Here is a 17360-nt window from a genome sequence, read left to right as displayed (position 1 = left end):
ACTTTGTTTAGTAGATACACAGTTTAAAGAGGCTTAATTCCAGATTGCTTTATATTTTTTTGTAATGAAACTTCATTTTGGTAAACTGAAGACTTGGGCTCTAAATACTAATTGGTTTTTCTTAAGATGGAAAAATAGAAGACTTCTCCAAAAAGACATTAAACCGAAAGCAACATCCACTTGAGCAGATTTCATTAAATAAAACAAAGAGCAAGATCCTGTATTTCAGAAAAATCCCATACGCAAGCACATAATGCTGAATATGTAGGATTTTTTTCCTCCAATGACTAATCTAGAGGGCTGGGATTTAGCTCAGTGGTTCCACAGCCTGCCTCGCAAACACAAGGACCAGAGTTTGATCCCTGGTACCAAAAAAAAAAAGATCTAGATAGACATCATTAAAATAAAGTACCCACAATACTGTAATGGATCATCTAGCTTGTGAATTTTCATATTAATATCTATTTGTTCATCATCTAAGTGAAAGACAAAACCTTTGTCTCGGAAAACTAAGTCACATGAGAAAAATTAGAGAGTTTATGCTTTGTCACTAAAACGTATACATTTTACTCTAACTCATAAATTTGCAGATAACTAAAAACAAGGGAAAAATGAATTAAATGTAAGTTGTAATTACGCTTACAAAGGCAAAGTAATCTCCAAATCAATGTGGGGGTTATAGTGTACAAATGTGAAAGACCTTTGTTGTATTCCTCACTGTCATTTAATTAATTATAGACACTACCCCAAACCACTCATCAAACTCTACAATTTCTCGAAAAAAAGGAGGCAGAAGTGTTAATCTTCAAAATATCCTCAAAAATAATTTTAAAAAATTAAATCTATATTATCAGTTTCCCAGACAACGGTGTTCAGCAATTTTAAGGTTTTATTCTTAATGTCTCTTATTACTATGACAATTTAGATCAGTGATTCCCAATGGGATTGGAACTGGAGGAATTTTGTTTACCAGGAGATATTTAAAATATCTGGCAACATTTGGGGTGTCACAAATGGGGGTGCTAAGAGCATCTGAGATAGAGGCAGGCATGCTGTTGAACATCTTACAATGCAGATTGCAAGAATATAACTCCCTCGCAATAAAGAATTAGTCCAAAACTGTAATAATGCTGCTTTTGAGAGACTCAGCCTAGCACTGCTGTCGAACATGACTTTCCCTGACACTGACATGCTCTATGTCTGAGTGATCCGGTGCAGTAGCCACTCACTACAGGCAGCAATTATACACATGCAATGTGTTTAGTCTGACCAGAAATAAAATGCTTTGTTTTATCATACGTTAATGCATTTAAATCTACTAGCTACATATGGCAAGTGGCTACTTTACTGGACTACACGGCCCTAGAAAGTTCTTAAAACTGGGAAAATATCTACAAAGATACTATGAAGGGTTTCAAATAAGATAACCATTCACACCCATTTCTTCATATTTTCCCATGGAGTATCAGAGAAAAGGCCCAGGGCTGATTACCCACAATGGCTCTGGACCCACTTCTACCACAGACCAGCTATGAGGCCTTGGCTCTGGGCCCATGGCCACCTTCGACTTTTCTGCACACCTGGGTATTCCTGTCTATAAAATGGATCGGCGAGCTCTGAAATTCTGGAGCTAACACTGTAGTTTTGCCATGCAGCTTTTAATAGGTTTGTGTACTCTTGACATATGACAGCAATTACTTCGCCATTCCATTCTTTTAAAAGAACTTATTCATATACTTTCACTTTGCAGACAATTTGCAAGAGTTGTGATACGTGAGCAATACAGAATAAAAAGTAAGTTGCTTTTCATGTATCTGCCAGGAGGCCTGTGAACTGCTAGGGAGGATGTGGATTAGCCCGTATAAGTCATTAAATGAGGCTTATGTACTATTACTTATTTCTATTTGGAGTACTAACAATATGTGAATGTTTAACAACTGCTTCCAGCTGGTGTAAACAAATAAAACTGGATCATTTGTATCCAAAATATAAAGAAAGTTATATAATGACATTAACCTCAAAGACATAGTTCAAGTCTTTCTACATAAAGCATAACCACCTAAAATCCTTGTACATAAGAACAGGGACAAGTCAGTGTAAAGTATATTAAAGCAGACTAACAGAATCAAGGTTTAATTGCCATAAATAGTTTTCTGTTTACTGGTTTAACGTTCATCTTTCTGAAAGAACACAACATTCCTTCTCAAGTTAAAGAATCCTCTTACCAGATAATAATCCAAACAAAATACTATAATTTAACAAAACGTCTTCACTTAGGTCAACTAAATTCATGTTCTTTGTACCCAGCTGGGAGCTACCAGGTATTTATAATTAAAAAGGATTGGTGCTTAAAGTCACACTGTTGTTCTCTGAAGTGTGGACCGCTCTCAGAAGCAGGGTTCTAACGCAATCAGCATGTGTTCTCCGGCAGCCCATTAACCTTTCATACTTGTCACTCAGCTGCTTACACAGGAGGAGTTTTTAAACCCAAAGAGGAAACAAGGTTATTTAGAAAGAATCAAACGTATAGTTTCACATCTTTGATGATAGACAGAAGGTGATTTTTAATGTCTTTTAAATGGGCGAGTGGAAGGAACAAAGTTGACTATTCTGACCTAATTATTAAGTTAATTAAACACGGCACAAAGGAATGACGAAGCCAGCTCTGGTTGTCTTTAGTGACAAAGTCATGGGATTGATTCACCATCAACTGAAAATTAGCCCAAACCATTCCAAACATGATTTCTAAAAATACATAATTTTAAAACAATTTGGTCTCCAAAAGAAGTGAATTAATTGATGATTTTGTAAAGGGGAGAGTTCTAATTGCTTTGATGTCTATGCTGCTATTCCCAAGGAGGAAGATGAGCACGTACCCACATGTCTATGGAATGACACACGAGCTAAAGGCTTTACCTGACCCAGTAAAAGTGTCAAGCGCTCCATCTCCAGTCGTGGTTGTGGTTTCACTGCTGTTCAAAGGCTCTGTTTTGACTGCAAGAAGAGACACTATGTAGAAGAATAAGGACATGTGAGTTTTACTTCTAAATTTATATCAAATACCCTGACTGTTCTACTAGTGATTTTGCTGGCTTACAGGGCATGCAAGAGAAAACTTGAGAAGCCAATGAGGAAAGTTTTGTTAACTTAGTTTCTAAGTGGGCATGCATTTATAAAGGATTTTTCCTAAAATCCTCTGGCTGAGCTAGTTCTCTGAGTCTAGCTTTTAATGGCAGTCAAGCTTAAAAAGTGAAACAGCAGTTCTCTATTTGTATTTTAACCCAGGTCAGCACGCTCTGATACAGTCAATAGACAGAAAAGAGGAATCAGCACATTTAATCCAAATCATAACAAAGAGATTTACCAGATTATATTTTATGCTTTCCAAAAGATATTTTTAAAAGACGATTGCATTAAAGTACAGTGGAGGCATATGCAAATACAGAAACCATGAACTTACTCATGTGATGGGTGAAAGATAAGCCCTCAGTAAATTTGCTGCTATAAAGAAGACCAAGAGGCCTTAAAGCATTAGACTTTTAATTTTAACAGTGTACTAATTTTTAACATGTAATACAGAGAAACGTAAACTGAGAGATGACTTTTACAGCAAGTACATGGTCTGAAAACTTCTGTTATTTCTATTTCCACGTGGTGTCTTTTGGCCAAACTCTCACTTGGCCATGAAATATAGCCTGACACACATTCTTGTCATTAGATGCAGAGTGGGCACAGTGATAAAGCCTCTACCCATTTGTTCACACCATATTTTCCCTGTGTTGGCAAAGCTCTAGTCCGTGTATCACAGCACTAAGGGAATAAAGTAAACTGTTTTCTACTTAACACCTCTTGTGTTTACTAGTCATCAGTGGAACGGTACAGTTAAATAACTTAGAAGCAAGCAGAAGACTATAAAAAAGACAGCTGAAGACTAGCCAACTAGGATTGAATATGCCAAAAAGGAACAGTGGGGTCATGCAGTACCCACCAAACAATCAAGCCAGTACTGTTACTTGGTTAGCAAAGTACTAATTGATGATTCTAATCCTTCCACATGAAGAGAATTAACCAGACCCTCAGTGAGCTCTGGGTCAATTTGGTATCTGTGATTTAATAATAAATGACTTGCTGAAAGATTCAGAGTTGAACTGTAAAGGCTGGAAAGAGGAAATTAAATGCTGGATTACTTATCTTAGCAAAAGCGAAATTTAAGGTTGACCTTTTAATAACAATAACAATCAGAAATGAATCTAACATTTTGTGTCAGGAAAACTAAGGAAATCGAGGGCTGGGGATTTAGCTGAGTGCTGCCACCTGCCTTGCAAGCTCAAAGACGGGAGTTTGGTCCCTGGTACCAAGAAAAGAAAAGGCGGGGTGGGGGTGGATAGGCGGCTACTAGTATCCTGTAATAATCTGCACCATCGTTCACATGACAGCTATGCTTGATTGACAGCTGTACATACCATTACAAAATTATTTCGCACTACAAAGTAATTTGAGGGCTCACTATGTGCTAGACCATGAACATTCAGTTAGAAAGTCTCATGGGAACAAATCACTCTGTATATTTTATACAGAAGGAAACTGAAGTTTGGGTGAGCCAAGGCATCTGTGTAAATTCTAATGTAGAAGACTGTAGAGCAAATATTTGAACTCAGATCTTTAATTTTAACATATGCAATCTTTCTTCCATAATGGGCCACTTCAGGTATGAAAATGGCTTCTGCTCCTGGCAGCAGCTCTTCACAAAGGCCGAGAGAAAGAAAGAATGAGAGGTTATCTTCCACACAAAATCAAGCATATTTTATTAAAGATGGAAACTGTAAGCTATTAGAATAGAATACTAAGGCATGTGCTCCATTGCGTCCTCTTGCAATATTTTATAACACAAAAAGAAGCAGTAGGTTTAAAAGTAGAGAAAAACAGTGCCCAATCACAAGGTGCTTAATACATTCCTGACACTCTTCCCGAGATTTGTAAGTATTAATTCATTCACTCCCGTGACAGTCAGTACACAATATTATCATCTTCACATTTCAGCAGAGGCAACTGATGGGCAGAAAGATAAATAACTTTCGCAAGTATTTAGTTTTTCTTGATACTATTGTGACTGTCCTCCTACGTATAGTGTTCTGAATTTCTCAGTGAGTTTATCACTGGTATACAGGAATGTTACTGATTTTTATGAGTTGATTTTGTATCCTGCTACATTGCTGAATCTGGTTATTGGTTTTAGGAATCTTTTGGTGGAATTTTTTTGCACTTCTATGTAGAAGATTGTGTCACTTGCAAATAATAATAATTTGCCTTCTTCCTTTCCTGTATCTATCCCTTTTATTTCTTTCTCTTGTCGGATTGTTCTGACTGTTTTGCATTCTATATTGATCAGAATTGGTGAGACAAAAATGTTAAGTAAAATAATTAGACACATGAGTTTAAATACTGAATAGTTTTTCTTATATAAAAAGAGCAAAATAAAAGAGATCATAGATGACAAGGAGATGGATCTTTTGCAAAAGGGAAGGGGATCAAGAGATGGAGGGAGGGGGAGAGAAGAGGAAGAAAAGGGGATGAAAAAAGAATTAAGATGAGTTATGTACAAGTACCAACTCCCCACAGTGAATGTATTCCTTGTGTACTACAAACATGGGCTAATTAAAATAGAAATTAAAAAAACGACTTGGCTATAGTCACACTCCTGAAAAGAGCTAGGATTTGAAAGCAGGTGGTACATTTGCAGAATCCAGTCTCGGATGACTGCCATTAGATAGCACCAAGTCGCTAAGAATTCCTCTAATCTGTTTAAAGAAATTCCAGAGAATGACCTAGAGGTGTGCAAAGGCTACACTCTGTGATGCACTATCTACATTTTACTTCTGAGGCCAATGCCTTCAGCCAGATTAAGACAAGAGATAGTTCCTTTAAATTCTAACTGTGGCTAAATTCCTAGAGCTACATAAATGACACTTGTGATTTGTTATGCTACTAAAAATAGCAGATCTTGCTCTTGAATTGAAGTAATGGCAGAATGTGAGTTGAGAGAGAACAAAACAGTCCTAGAATACTAGTCCTAGAATACTAGAATACTAGTCCTAGAAGCCTGGCATAGATATTTGTGTTGTTCCTCTTGATTTCAACTTTGAGACTAGATTTAAAGATCTCAGTGTTGCTTGTGACCATAATCTCTTGGATTTGAAAGTTCCAGGTCATGACAAGAGTGGAAGAGGTTTTGATCCTACTCATTATACTGGTAACATCTGTCATTACAAAAATTAATGGTCTGCATGTAGTGAAAGAAAAAGGTAATTCATTTATTGAGAAAAGGAATCCCTAGAGGGCATATGGTGAGATCCACCCTGGGAATGCACGTCCAGTGTACTGAAATGCATGGATTTTATAGCAGCAGGTTACTAAAAACTGAGGCTAACATTTGGGAAAAATGGTGCACATTAATGTAATATTATTTTTCCTATGTTGGTAAGGGTAGAACAGAAAGAAAGGGGAATATAATTCAATAATACCAGCACAGTAAATAAAATTTCATATTAAGAAAGCATGACCAACATCTCTTGACCACCAAAGTTTCAAAGTTATTTTAGTTTTACTTTTTAAAGAAAAGTAATTTTAGGTAATAATATATAATTTTTCTGGATATGGTGGCACATGCATGTGATTTTAGCATTTTGGGAGGCTGAGGCAGGAGGATGGGCAATTTAGCAGGATCCTGTCTCAAATAAAAAAGAAAAAGAACTGGAGATGTAGCTCACTTCAAGTCCCACTATCAGAAAAAAAAAAAAAATTAAAACTTTGTTTAAATGTTAGAAAATTCAGAAATTAAATCAATAGTCTTGATGCTATTATTAACAAGATGTTAGAATACAAAGAAGTGGCATATTGATATTAATAAATAGGTTGCTAATATGAAATATACATTATATAATAAGTATAGATGAAGTTGTAAAATGGAAATAACTTTCACTAACATCCCAAATATGTTTGAAGTGTCTTTTATTTTCTTGTGCTTTATATTGTTTTTGTGATTTGAGAAATATACTATTGACCCTTCTAACGACAGAAGACTTTTTTATTATATATGCAAGGCACAACCGGGGAGATATTCATTAAGGAGACAAGTCTATGCTTTTACCTATTTTTTTAACCTTGTAATACTCCTCATTCAATGTGTATGCACTGAAATGTTTAATTATATTTTAACCTATATCCAGCTTTTCTCAAGTTCACATAGGGCTTAAGCAGGTTTTTAAAATTTATTTTCAGGACAGTATACAAAATCACAACATACTATAAAATACAGGCCAAAACCTTGTATGGGAGAAAAGCACTGCGTTTTTCAAGAAAATTCAAATTCACATATTAAAAGCTTTTATTTCAAAACAACCATAATTTGAAAAGTTTGAGGCTTTATTCTCCACCTATTCAAAATAAGTGAGTCAAGGTTCATTTCCTTAAAAGAGGAAGAAAAAAAAAAACTTCACAGCACTATGTACAGAGCTGTTATGCTGAAAAATATGTGCGTATTTTATATTTCCTCCTGACAAGTTATCTACTTGCAACTTGGCTGCTTTCCATAGAGATAAACAGCAAATATATAAAGATACATATACATATAAATTACATATATGCATTATATGTATATATATATATATATTTTTAAAAACCATACTTGGTCAGATTTTGCATTTTTAGCTTTAAAGATAAGTGGTATCTATAGTTTAAATCCTATCACAAATCCTTTGTGATTATCATCAGGTGTTGTTTAGGCTATAGAATCATCTTTGTTCCTACTCCTATACATGCATTTTCAAACAAACTTTATATTATCTCCTTATATTATCTTTAAAACCATTAAAGAAAGTCCATTTTATTATCATAATTCACATCATCATATTCATTTCTTGCAATATCAGGCTGAATCCTTGAAAAGTGACCCAAGCAATTTACATTTTGCATTCCAGGAATCTGTGTTAACACATGTATACATTTACAGATATAGATAGATATAAATATATTGATATTAGCTTCTGCAAACAGTTTAAGAAAAGCTAGAGAAAGAGGTTACAATTTATAACACTACAGAGAATACTTAAGCACTACTCACTAGATTTAATAATCAGTATAACCTCTTATTTATGTGTGAGTGAAAAAAACCTATAAATGCCTATGAGTGTCTTTCATTCCTAAATCTCCATAAAGGATTCAATTTTATGAAATACCTTGATAAAACAATTTATGATTTTCATTCTGAAAAAAATCTAAAAAGTGTAGAGTCATTGTATTAGGTTGTCCTATTGCACAAATAACATTCAGAAATAAATTCATTACACTTGAGTCAATCACCTGTATGTTAAAATTATGTGAGATTTTAAGCTTAAAAAATGAACACAGCTGATTTCAATGTCTGATTTTTAGTTCTCTGAAATCCTTCATTCAAATTTTCTTCTTACTCTCTATGGGGAATCAAATACTGCCTCCCTTGGCCTTATTCACCTGGAGCTCCTTATTTCACATCTGTTGTCCTTTGGACTTGTGGTTTCTGGATAGCTAATAACCTGTTCTTTCGATTACTGGGCTCCCATTTCCTACCACAGAGCCTAACCTATCATTCTAATAAGTGAGAAAGTGAGGACTCACTAAAAGAGAACTTGTCCTAAGCACGCCCAATAGATCTAAATAGTTTCATATACAAAGTATAGTTCAGCAGGATGCCAGAATCTAGAATTGCCCTTAGTTGGTAGGAGAAGTTCTGTAACTGGTACGCATTCTTATCTGTACATCTTTCATGCACATGTATGTAAATCCTTATAGGGGGCTGAGGCAAATTTGACCCATGCCCTGTTTTGATAGGATCCATGAACTAAGAATAATTTTTCTTTTTGAGTGGCCGAAAATACCAAAAGAAGAATGATATTTTATAATTTTGGGAAAATTTCACAAAATTACAATTTCATTGTTGATAAATCAAGTGAATTTGAGCACAACTGGGCTTATTTGTTTAAGCATTGCTCATGGCTGCTTTTGGTCACAACTGCAGACTGAGCAGTCAGAAGAGTCAACCGCAGCCAGCAAAACCTAACAACTGAATCATTTATTTGTTAAGGTGTTACTGCTCTTCTTCTATTTTTCATGTTTTACATTTATATAAATTTATAAATGTTAAAAATTTGAAAAAAAAACTTGATTCCAGTATTAATCTCCAAGTATAATTATATAGTTAGAATTAAGGTGATAAAATCTGTTAAATTACTTTAAGAAATCATGCACCGTACTTAAGCAACACCAATGAAACAAGGCAGGATCTTAAAGTGATACTATTTATATTAATGAAATATATAATTAAAATTATTCTTAAAGTTAACAGAAAGATATTCAAGAGCCATTCATTAATTTTAGCATTTGCCTTCTGTTTTATTGCAACAATTTTACAAAGTGATCTGATTCTAACAATAAAACCCAGAATTAAAAATAAAATAATTCATTCTCAAAAGGAGAGCATATACAGCAAATGTTGAGTCTGTGATACAATATTTGCCATAAAAGTCATTGAAATTCCTTAAGCTTTTCATGTCAGTATGCCACCAGTATTATATCACTAATAATCACAGTATGGCTAACATTTTGGTACCAAGGAGTTCGACTTTGGTCCAGGGTACACATGTCTAAATGCAAAGTAATTTATTACTTGACCAAACATTGGAGTCTTTTAAACAGTTCATGCTTTTATTTTCCTTAAAACTTGCTGCTAAATTATTATGAAAATATTAATATCAGGAAGAAAAAAAATATACTGGTACCTAGAGCCAAGAAATCTGTATACATCATCTAATGACAAAAAGTCTTGCTAGAAACTGTGATCTAACTTTTATTGAAAGGGACTGAAGTTCAGAGAGGCCAATAACCTATTCAGGCTGACACAGGCAGTGAGTTTACTACCAAGGTCCAGATCTGTGCAGCCCCTGGCACACAAGTCTTTGTCCTCCCACATGGGCATGTGAGACATAACCTTAATCTTGAGAACCAGGAAAATTTAACACTTCACATTTCAGATGAGACATAAATTACTATATTACTTGTTTCTCTTCACTACTGTACCACTGCCTGGTTTACACTAACACCGCTTTGGAACAGACAGCTCATGAGCTATTAATGATTTTTATATTTTAACTGTTTGAAAAATCAGCAAACTTAGAATGTTTAGTGACATGGAGGAAGTAAATAAAATTTAAGTTTCAAGGTCCTTCAGTAAAGTTTTATTGGAAAATAGTCATGCTTATTCATTCCTATACAATGTATGGCTGTTTTTGCATTACAATGTTGCAGCTAAGCATTTGAAAACAATGCTATAGCCTACAAAACCAAACCTAATTACCTGGCTCTTCACCAAAAAACACACTCCTGAATTAAGAAAAACAGAATTCTGGCAAAGCATTTTTAAGTATGAAAATTACATTTCAAGTATGAAAATGAAAGTATTTGAAATAAAAACTAAACAATATAAATGCTGAATATAAGGGAGCACTCTTTATTCATTGGTCATATTTTCTAATTTAACCTGAGATAGAGCAAGTTTTTGCCAAGTTGTGCTTTTTCAACCTGTTTGCCTGACAAGCACATTTAAATTTTTTTTATTGTAATATAATTCAAGTGGGTATTAGTAAAGAAAATATAAAAGCCGTTCTATGAAAACATAACTTTGCATAACAAAAATGATTAGAGAATAACATTGGTAAATATACTGTTCACATTTGCAATAGGCATGAGCTTTTTTTTAAATCCTAAAACTGGTGGTTCTGCAGTAATATAATGGTTTTGTTTTAATTTTCAAATTTTAATACCATATTGACATTTGATGTAGGAGAAAATGTGTTTATGAATTTGTTTATAAATATGATGAGTATTTATAGATGAAAACATTTTAAGAGTTTTAGTATTCATCTATAATTTTAAATGCATAGTTTTCATCACTGTGAATTTTTAAAGTGATGGGATATTGATTATTAATGTTAGTTTAGGTGCTTTGGCATGGTTATAAAAGTCTGTACAAAGGCAAATATCTTTGGTGAAATTTAATTTAAATTATAAATGACTATGGGTTACTAGATAATTGAGTTGATACACACTTTATGCTTACATTGCTTCTACTGCTCCTATTGGCATGGCTGTTACTGGGCTGAAGCACACATTGAACTGATAAGCAGTTAGAAGCTAATATACAATTTTACTAATTCATGATAAAACTAATACTATTTTGTGAAATAATTTTAAAAATTAAGAAAAGAATAGTACTGATCTAAGGAGAGTAAGATTAGAATAGCAATTGATAAGAAAACCGCAGCCAAGGGTTATCCATACACAACTGTAAGGCACATTCGTGTCTTTATCTTTATAAATACTGAACACAGAGAAGAGGTGCGAACAGAGAAACAGCAACAGACAGCACACCAGAGGGGCAAACCCACACACCCAAACACATGCAGTGTACCATTCTCTCTCATACTTGTTGCAGAAGAGGGGGTGTTGCAACTCAGCAACCAGTCTGCTGTATTTAAAACAGTCATGTTGTCCCCTGAGAACAGGAATGGTATAAGAGTTCATCATCTGAATGCCTGCTGTGTGTACACGAGGAATCTTTAATGCCTGCCTCGGTTTCTGAGGTTCCAGCAAAATTACAACTGCACTGCGTGGCCTCTACATTTTATTTACCAGGTCTGTTTTAGTTCAGCCAAATACATGTACACAATCATTCGTGAACTCAAGGTCCGATGCTGAGCACTTGGGTGGCTCCATCTTACTATCTAGACTCGGTTTAAAGTTTCCATGTAAATGTTCTTATTCCAGCAGTCATTACTAAATATTCTTACACATTTGTAACCTCAGAATTAATTAGCTGAAATTATAGATGCATATTTAGAGACAAATAAATATTATAGCAAGGAGAATGTTAATTTACAAAGGGTTTGCTGTAAAACATTAAATACAGGTAAGTTGCAATGCACACAACTTGACAAAGAAAATTTTAGACTGCACAGTTATTCTATTTTAAATGGGAAGAGGTGTATAAATTTCATAGATATTTAGTTAAAATTTAAAAGAAAATATGATGTGGCAAATGCTAATATCCAGTCAAGTGAAGAGTTTATAATGAAAAACAAATTTCAAGCAAATGTTACTTTAATTGACTAGATTAAATCTAGGAAATTTCAAAATGGTTTTGAATAATTTAAAATGCAACTTATACATTGTACATGTGTGTAAATATATACACTGGCCTTGTATACACATAGCTAACAGAATTAGATCACATATTCTCACAAGCTGAGTGGATTATATAGAAACAATACAGCTGAATATCTGAAATAATAGCTGTTAGGGTTGCCATATGTTATGGTGCAAATATAGTCTAATGAATAAAAAAAGAAAATGCAATCCTCTTTAAAATAAACACTAGGCATTATGGTATTATTCTCTTTGAAAAGAAAATGCAGCAGATATGATTATTTTTGTACTTCAAAAACCATTTTTAAAATAACAATTTCTATGAAAAATACGGGACTAACTTCTTTTTACCACCCAAAATAAATCTAAAAAGTGGTACAAGTGCAAAAATACAGAAAAGAAAAACTTTCCATAGGCCCTCAAAATGTTGCTTTAGACTGTCTATTCTTTCTGAATGTTTCCAGTTACAGAGGAAGAATACAGATTTCAAGAAAGCAATAGAAAAAGAAATACTATCCTATATTATATATTCTTATTATTTAATGCTGACTATAGTATTGATAAAAATGATACTTATTTCTTAGCTGATCTCTAAGATGTCAGATTAAAATGCACACTGAGCTGCGACTCTGGGTATCTCTGGAGTGACACACTTACCTCCTGTCCCGTTTGTAGTGACTGATGTGCTGCTGAGATTAGGTTTATCCAGTTTGGAGCTACCAGGAGTATCACTACCTCCGACAAGAGCATGAGGACTTGCCAGGTCCTGCATTTCCATAGACCTGTCAGAGGAAAATTTAGCAGATCAAAGTTGAAATTTCTGCAATTACACCTTAATAAATTACATGTGGTATCCTACTGAGCACAGAGGAGATATCACAATAAGAACTGAAACGAGTAGCTAAAATTTCTTAGTTCACTGGTGAATGTGGTGGTCCATTGAACATCAACAAAATGATGGAAAAAGTGATGAATAAATATGGAAAGCTTACAGAGTAAGTCTGGCATCATAGTTTGGGTATTATTTGTAATCCTACAACTTTCCATATACTAATGTAAGGGGAAAAGCAGACTGCCATCTTGGCACTTTAAGCAGACATGGGCACCCTGTTCTCTTAAACTTATCACTTCTGCTATACAGAGAAATACTGAAAATGTTTAACTCCCATAACTTGGCATCCCCTGCATCCATCGAGGAAAGAAATCACTAGCAAAAAGCAAACTGTGAATTCAAACCAAGAGGAGAAGCTTCTAGCTGACCTTGATGACCCAGGTGGCTGCAAGTGAGCACAAGGCCAAGAATTAGAGTTATACTATATTTAATATCCACTGAAGATTAGGAAGGAGGCTTGGACAAGGGTTTATTCCCGACAGTGCACAAGGATTGACACGCTAAAATCCTGGGGTTCTGGAAGGGACGACCCTTTTCTGAAAAGGAAAGTAAAAAAAGAAGAATATTTTCATCTGCCCAAAGAAGTTGCACATACTTTCAGGAGAGAAAAGAAACATCTAAAATAAACAAAAGTTAGGAATATTTGTCACCAATGACTTGAACAACAAGGTATGCTATGGAGGAAAGATTTCAGTTGAAAGAGAATAGCAAATGAAAACTCAGACCTACAGAATTGAATAAAGAGTAAAATAAATACAAACAATGTGTAAGTATCAAAAGATTCTCCTTTATTTCTCTCCTAATTCATGAAAAGAGAGTCAACTGAAGCAAACATAATTACATTGTGAGATTTATAGTATGGCATAGAAGTAAAATAAATGGCAATATTATACCAGAGGATTGTGAAGTAAATTATATTCTCTAAGGTTCTTCCATTTTATATTAGGTGCTGTATTATGCAACCTAAACTTATCTCTTACTCAAATTTAATATAACACAACACTAAATGGAAAAACCATGGAAAATATAACTTTAGAATTTTCATTTTATTTCCGAGTTTATATAGAACATCTATCAATAGGACTATAAGCTGGTCTATAATGCTGATGGACTTAATACTTAAAATTTATAGAATATGGTATCTGACCACACTGAATTAATTTAGATAACAAAGGCAATCACATACATAAAATATATCTCCAATATTTGAAAATTAAAAGCCACAGTTTATACAATCTCTGGGTGACTGAAAAATCCATGAGTAAATGCAAAAACATACTTAGGACCACATCAAATCAAAACTTGTAGTAGGGAAATGAAGTAGTGAGCAGTGAGAAATGTGTTTTAGAAAAGGAGAAAGGCTTAAAAATCTGTGATCTCAGTTTCCACATTAAGAAACTAGAGAGAAAAACAAAGCACAGAGGAAACAATAAAGAGAAGAAATAATTCAAATTCTATGAACAGTACAGCATATTTACAAATCCAGAAGATGATCTTTAAAGATACTAATGATGACAAAAAGATTAAGAATAAGGAAGTATTATGAACTTTATTAAGTCAATGATTTCATTAACATATAAAACCAGTGGATTTCCTGAAAGACACAATTGTAACAGAAAATCTGATGTAGCACTCAAAATATAAAACTCTAGAGTCATATGGTTTCATTAGTGATTGCAGTAAACTTTTAAGGAAAAATAATAATCTTTTCCAAATTTTTTTTTTGTGTTTTCAAGACAGGGCCTGTCTATATAGTTCAGGCTGGCCTCGAATTCCTTATGCATATAGCTCAGGCTGGTCTGGAACACATGGTGATCCTCCTGACTCAGTCTCCCGAGTGCTGGGATTACAGGTGTGCACCACCACACTTGGCTTCCAAATTCAATCAGGTAAATATAGGGGGGAATCTTCTTCACTCCGTTGAAATAGACCAGACTTATTCTGACACTTGGCAAAAACAACTTCAAGAAGAAAATTTTGGATCTATATTCCTTATAAACAAACAAACAAAAAATAAACAAAACATATGTGCTGTGGTTTAGATCTACAATGCTCCCTAAAAATTTCATATTCACATGAGGGATTTATCAGATAACTGGATCATGGGGGCATTATATTTATATGTGGATTAATCCACTGATGAGTTCAGAGCTAAAGGTATTGTTAGAAGGTAGGACCTGGTCAGAACTTGCAGCTTACTAGGTGCATCACCTGGAAGGGTGTCTTCTTTTCCCAGGCTCCTCCCTCCTCTCTCTACTTCCTGGATTCCACAATTTAAACAAATTTCCTCTGCCAACCTCTTCAGCCATGCCATTTATGCATTGGAACTAGTTGCCCATGGGCCAAACTTACTAAAACCATAGTTAAAAGAAACTTCTCTTCTTTTAATTTGCAGGTGTTGAGTCACCTGTCCCAGTGGTGGGAAAACTGACTAACACAGAAAATTGGTACCAAGAGTGGGGTTATGGCCCTGACTGCACCTGACCATGTGGTCCAGAAGCCTTTAAAACTGGTTTGCAGGAGGAGTTTGGAAATGTTTGGAGTTGTTGCTTAGAGTAGCCCTGGAACGCTACAAGCAAAGCCTGATGAATAATTCTGGTTGGAGCTGAAAAGACCAAAATACTAAAAACAATAACAGCAAGTAGCAGGTTTCAGTTGAAAACTCTATTAAACAATGGACAAGAATCCATGTGTGTCACATACTGACAAGTTGTTCATCTTCAGGACTGGGGATTTAGCTCAGTGGTTCTGCTCTCTATCTTCCTTGCAAGCACAAGGTCCCAAGTTCAATCCCTGGCACCAAAATAAAAAGTTCATCTTCATTTTCATTTTTCCATGTTCTGAGACTTTTTGGGAGACTGAGATTAAGGTTAGTGAAGTAATAAATCTGGCAGAATAAAAATTTAAGATAGTTTAAGTCTGTGTAATGGGTACTGCTGGCTACTTTTAATCACATTTATAGTCAAGGACAAAAGGCGGGGCCAAATAATATAAAGCTTGGTCAAAAAGACAGCACCTATAAAATTGGTGGAAAGAGAGTGTGGTCAATAAGAAGATTAACAGTTTTTTTGAAAGCCAATAATTCATATCAGGACAATTAAAAAGATGGTTTAGATGCACCTCAGGAATCAGCAGGACCTTAAATATCACAGGTTCAAGCATGTAAGAGTATAATACTTTCACTTTTAAAAAGAGCACCTTGCCCCAGTGAAAAAAAAGGCCACCTAAAACAATTAATCCCACAGGTTTCATTTCCCTATATTCAACCATCCAGATACTCAAAGTTTACTGTAGCCATGTTTGAAGGGACCCAGCTACTGCTCAAATTAGGGACAGTTCTCGGTGTCATTCATATGATGTTGGTTTGCAAACAAAATGCAAGTGGTATAGGGTCATGGAAGCTTCCACTCAAAATTTTTAAAGGGCCTGTAAGGTCAGGAAATGTGACTCTGAGAGGGCAGTGTGTAAAGCTGAGGCAGTATAGTCAAAGGTACAGCAAAGATCCCAGGATATGCCAGGAATATGGATGGGTTATCTTCTAACAGATAGCAAGTAAAGCCAGTCCAAGAGAGGCCATGTGGGCTGCAGCCAGTAAGGAAATAAAGGCCCTTTGCAACTCACTTCTTCCTATATCCTGCCCTGGGAACTGCACACAAAGCTTTAAAACTTAACTTTGGCTCTACTGGTTTTCAGTCTTGCTTTGGTTTCATTCCTTTCTGTACCTCTTCTTGTGCCATTTAAAATAAATTTGTTTTCCCAATACCACTGAATGTTTAAAGATTTAACTTTTCAATTTTTATGGGGATTCACAGGTAATAGTTCACCCTAAGTCAAGGGGGGGATCTTTAGGCTTGACTTTATTAAAAATGCCAGAACTGTGTTTATATATATATATGCATATAATATATGTATATGTATATGAAGAATAAAGTTAAGATTTGGTCAAACTACATTTTCCCTTTCAAGTACAAAAAATGTTTTCAGGGCTGTGAAAAGTGTACAGTTATTAAGCAAGTTGTAGATAAAGACATATAAAAAATGCTAGAACTATTAAGACTTCAATAGTTCTTAGTGATGGAATAAATATATTTATATAATAAATAAACATGAGACCTTTGTGGGGTCAGGGGCAAAATGTTATGGCTCATATATACAGTGCTCCCCCAAAAGTTTCATATATACAGAGGTAAGAATTAAATAATTACATCATGGTGGCGCTATACTCATCTGCTAA

General features: G+C 34.6%; 1 protein-coding gene across 6 annotated transcripts in view; it reads right to left on the bottom strand.

Annotated features, from left to right (window-relative positions):
* Positions 1-17360, bottom strand: part of Eya4 (EYA transcriptional coactivator and phosphatase 4) — a 263877-nt gene that overhangs the window by 57365 nt on the left and 189152 nt on the right. For 4 of the 6 annotated variants that reach the window (XM_033763240.1, XM_010626650.2, XM_019207810.2 and 1 more), the window contains 2 exons: positions 12892-13016; positions 2917-3009 (listed from right to left, as the gene is read on the bottom strand). In XM_033763240.1, coding sequence (XP_033619131.1) covers positions 2917-3009; positions 12892-13016 — 218 coding nt within the window. The remainder of the gene's footprint in view (positions 1-2916; positions 3010-12891; positions 13017-17360) is intronic. The other 2 variants (XM_033763241.1, XM_019207809.2) reach the window with 2 other exon arrangements.

This window comes from Fukomys damarensis, unplaced genomic scaffold (genome assembly GCF_012274545.1).
Source record: "Fukomys damarensis isolate Sample0158 unplaced genomic scaffold, DMR_v1.0_HiC HiC_scaffold_14, whole genome shotgun sequence".
Taxonomy (NCBI): Eukaryota; Metazoa; Chordata; class Mammalia; order Rodentia; family Bathyergidae; genus Fukomys; species Fukomys damarensis.
Note: the sequence above shows the minus strand (reverse complement) of the source record. Positions and strands in the feature narration are given on the sequence as shown.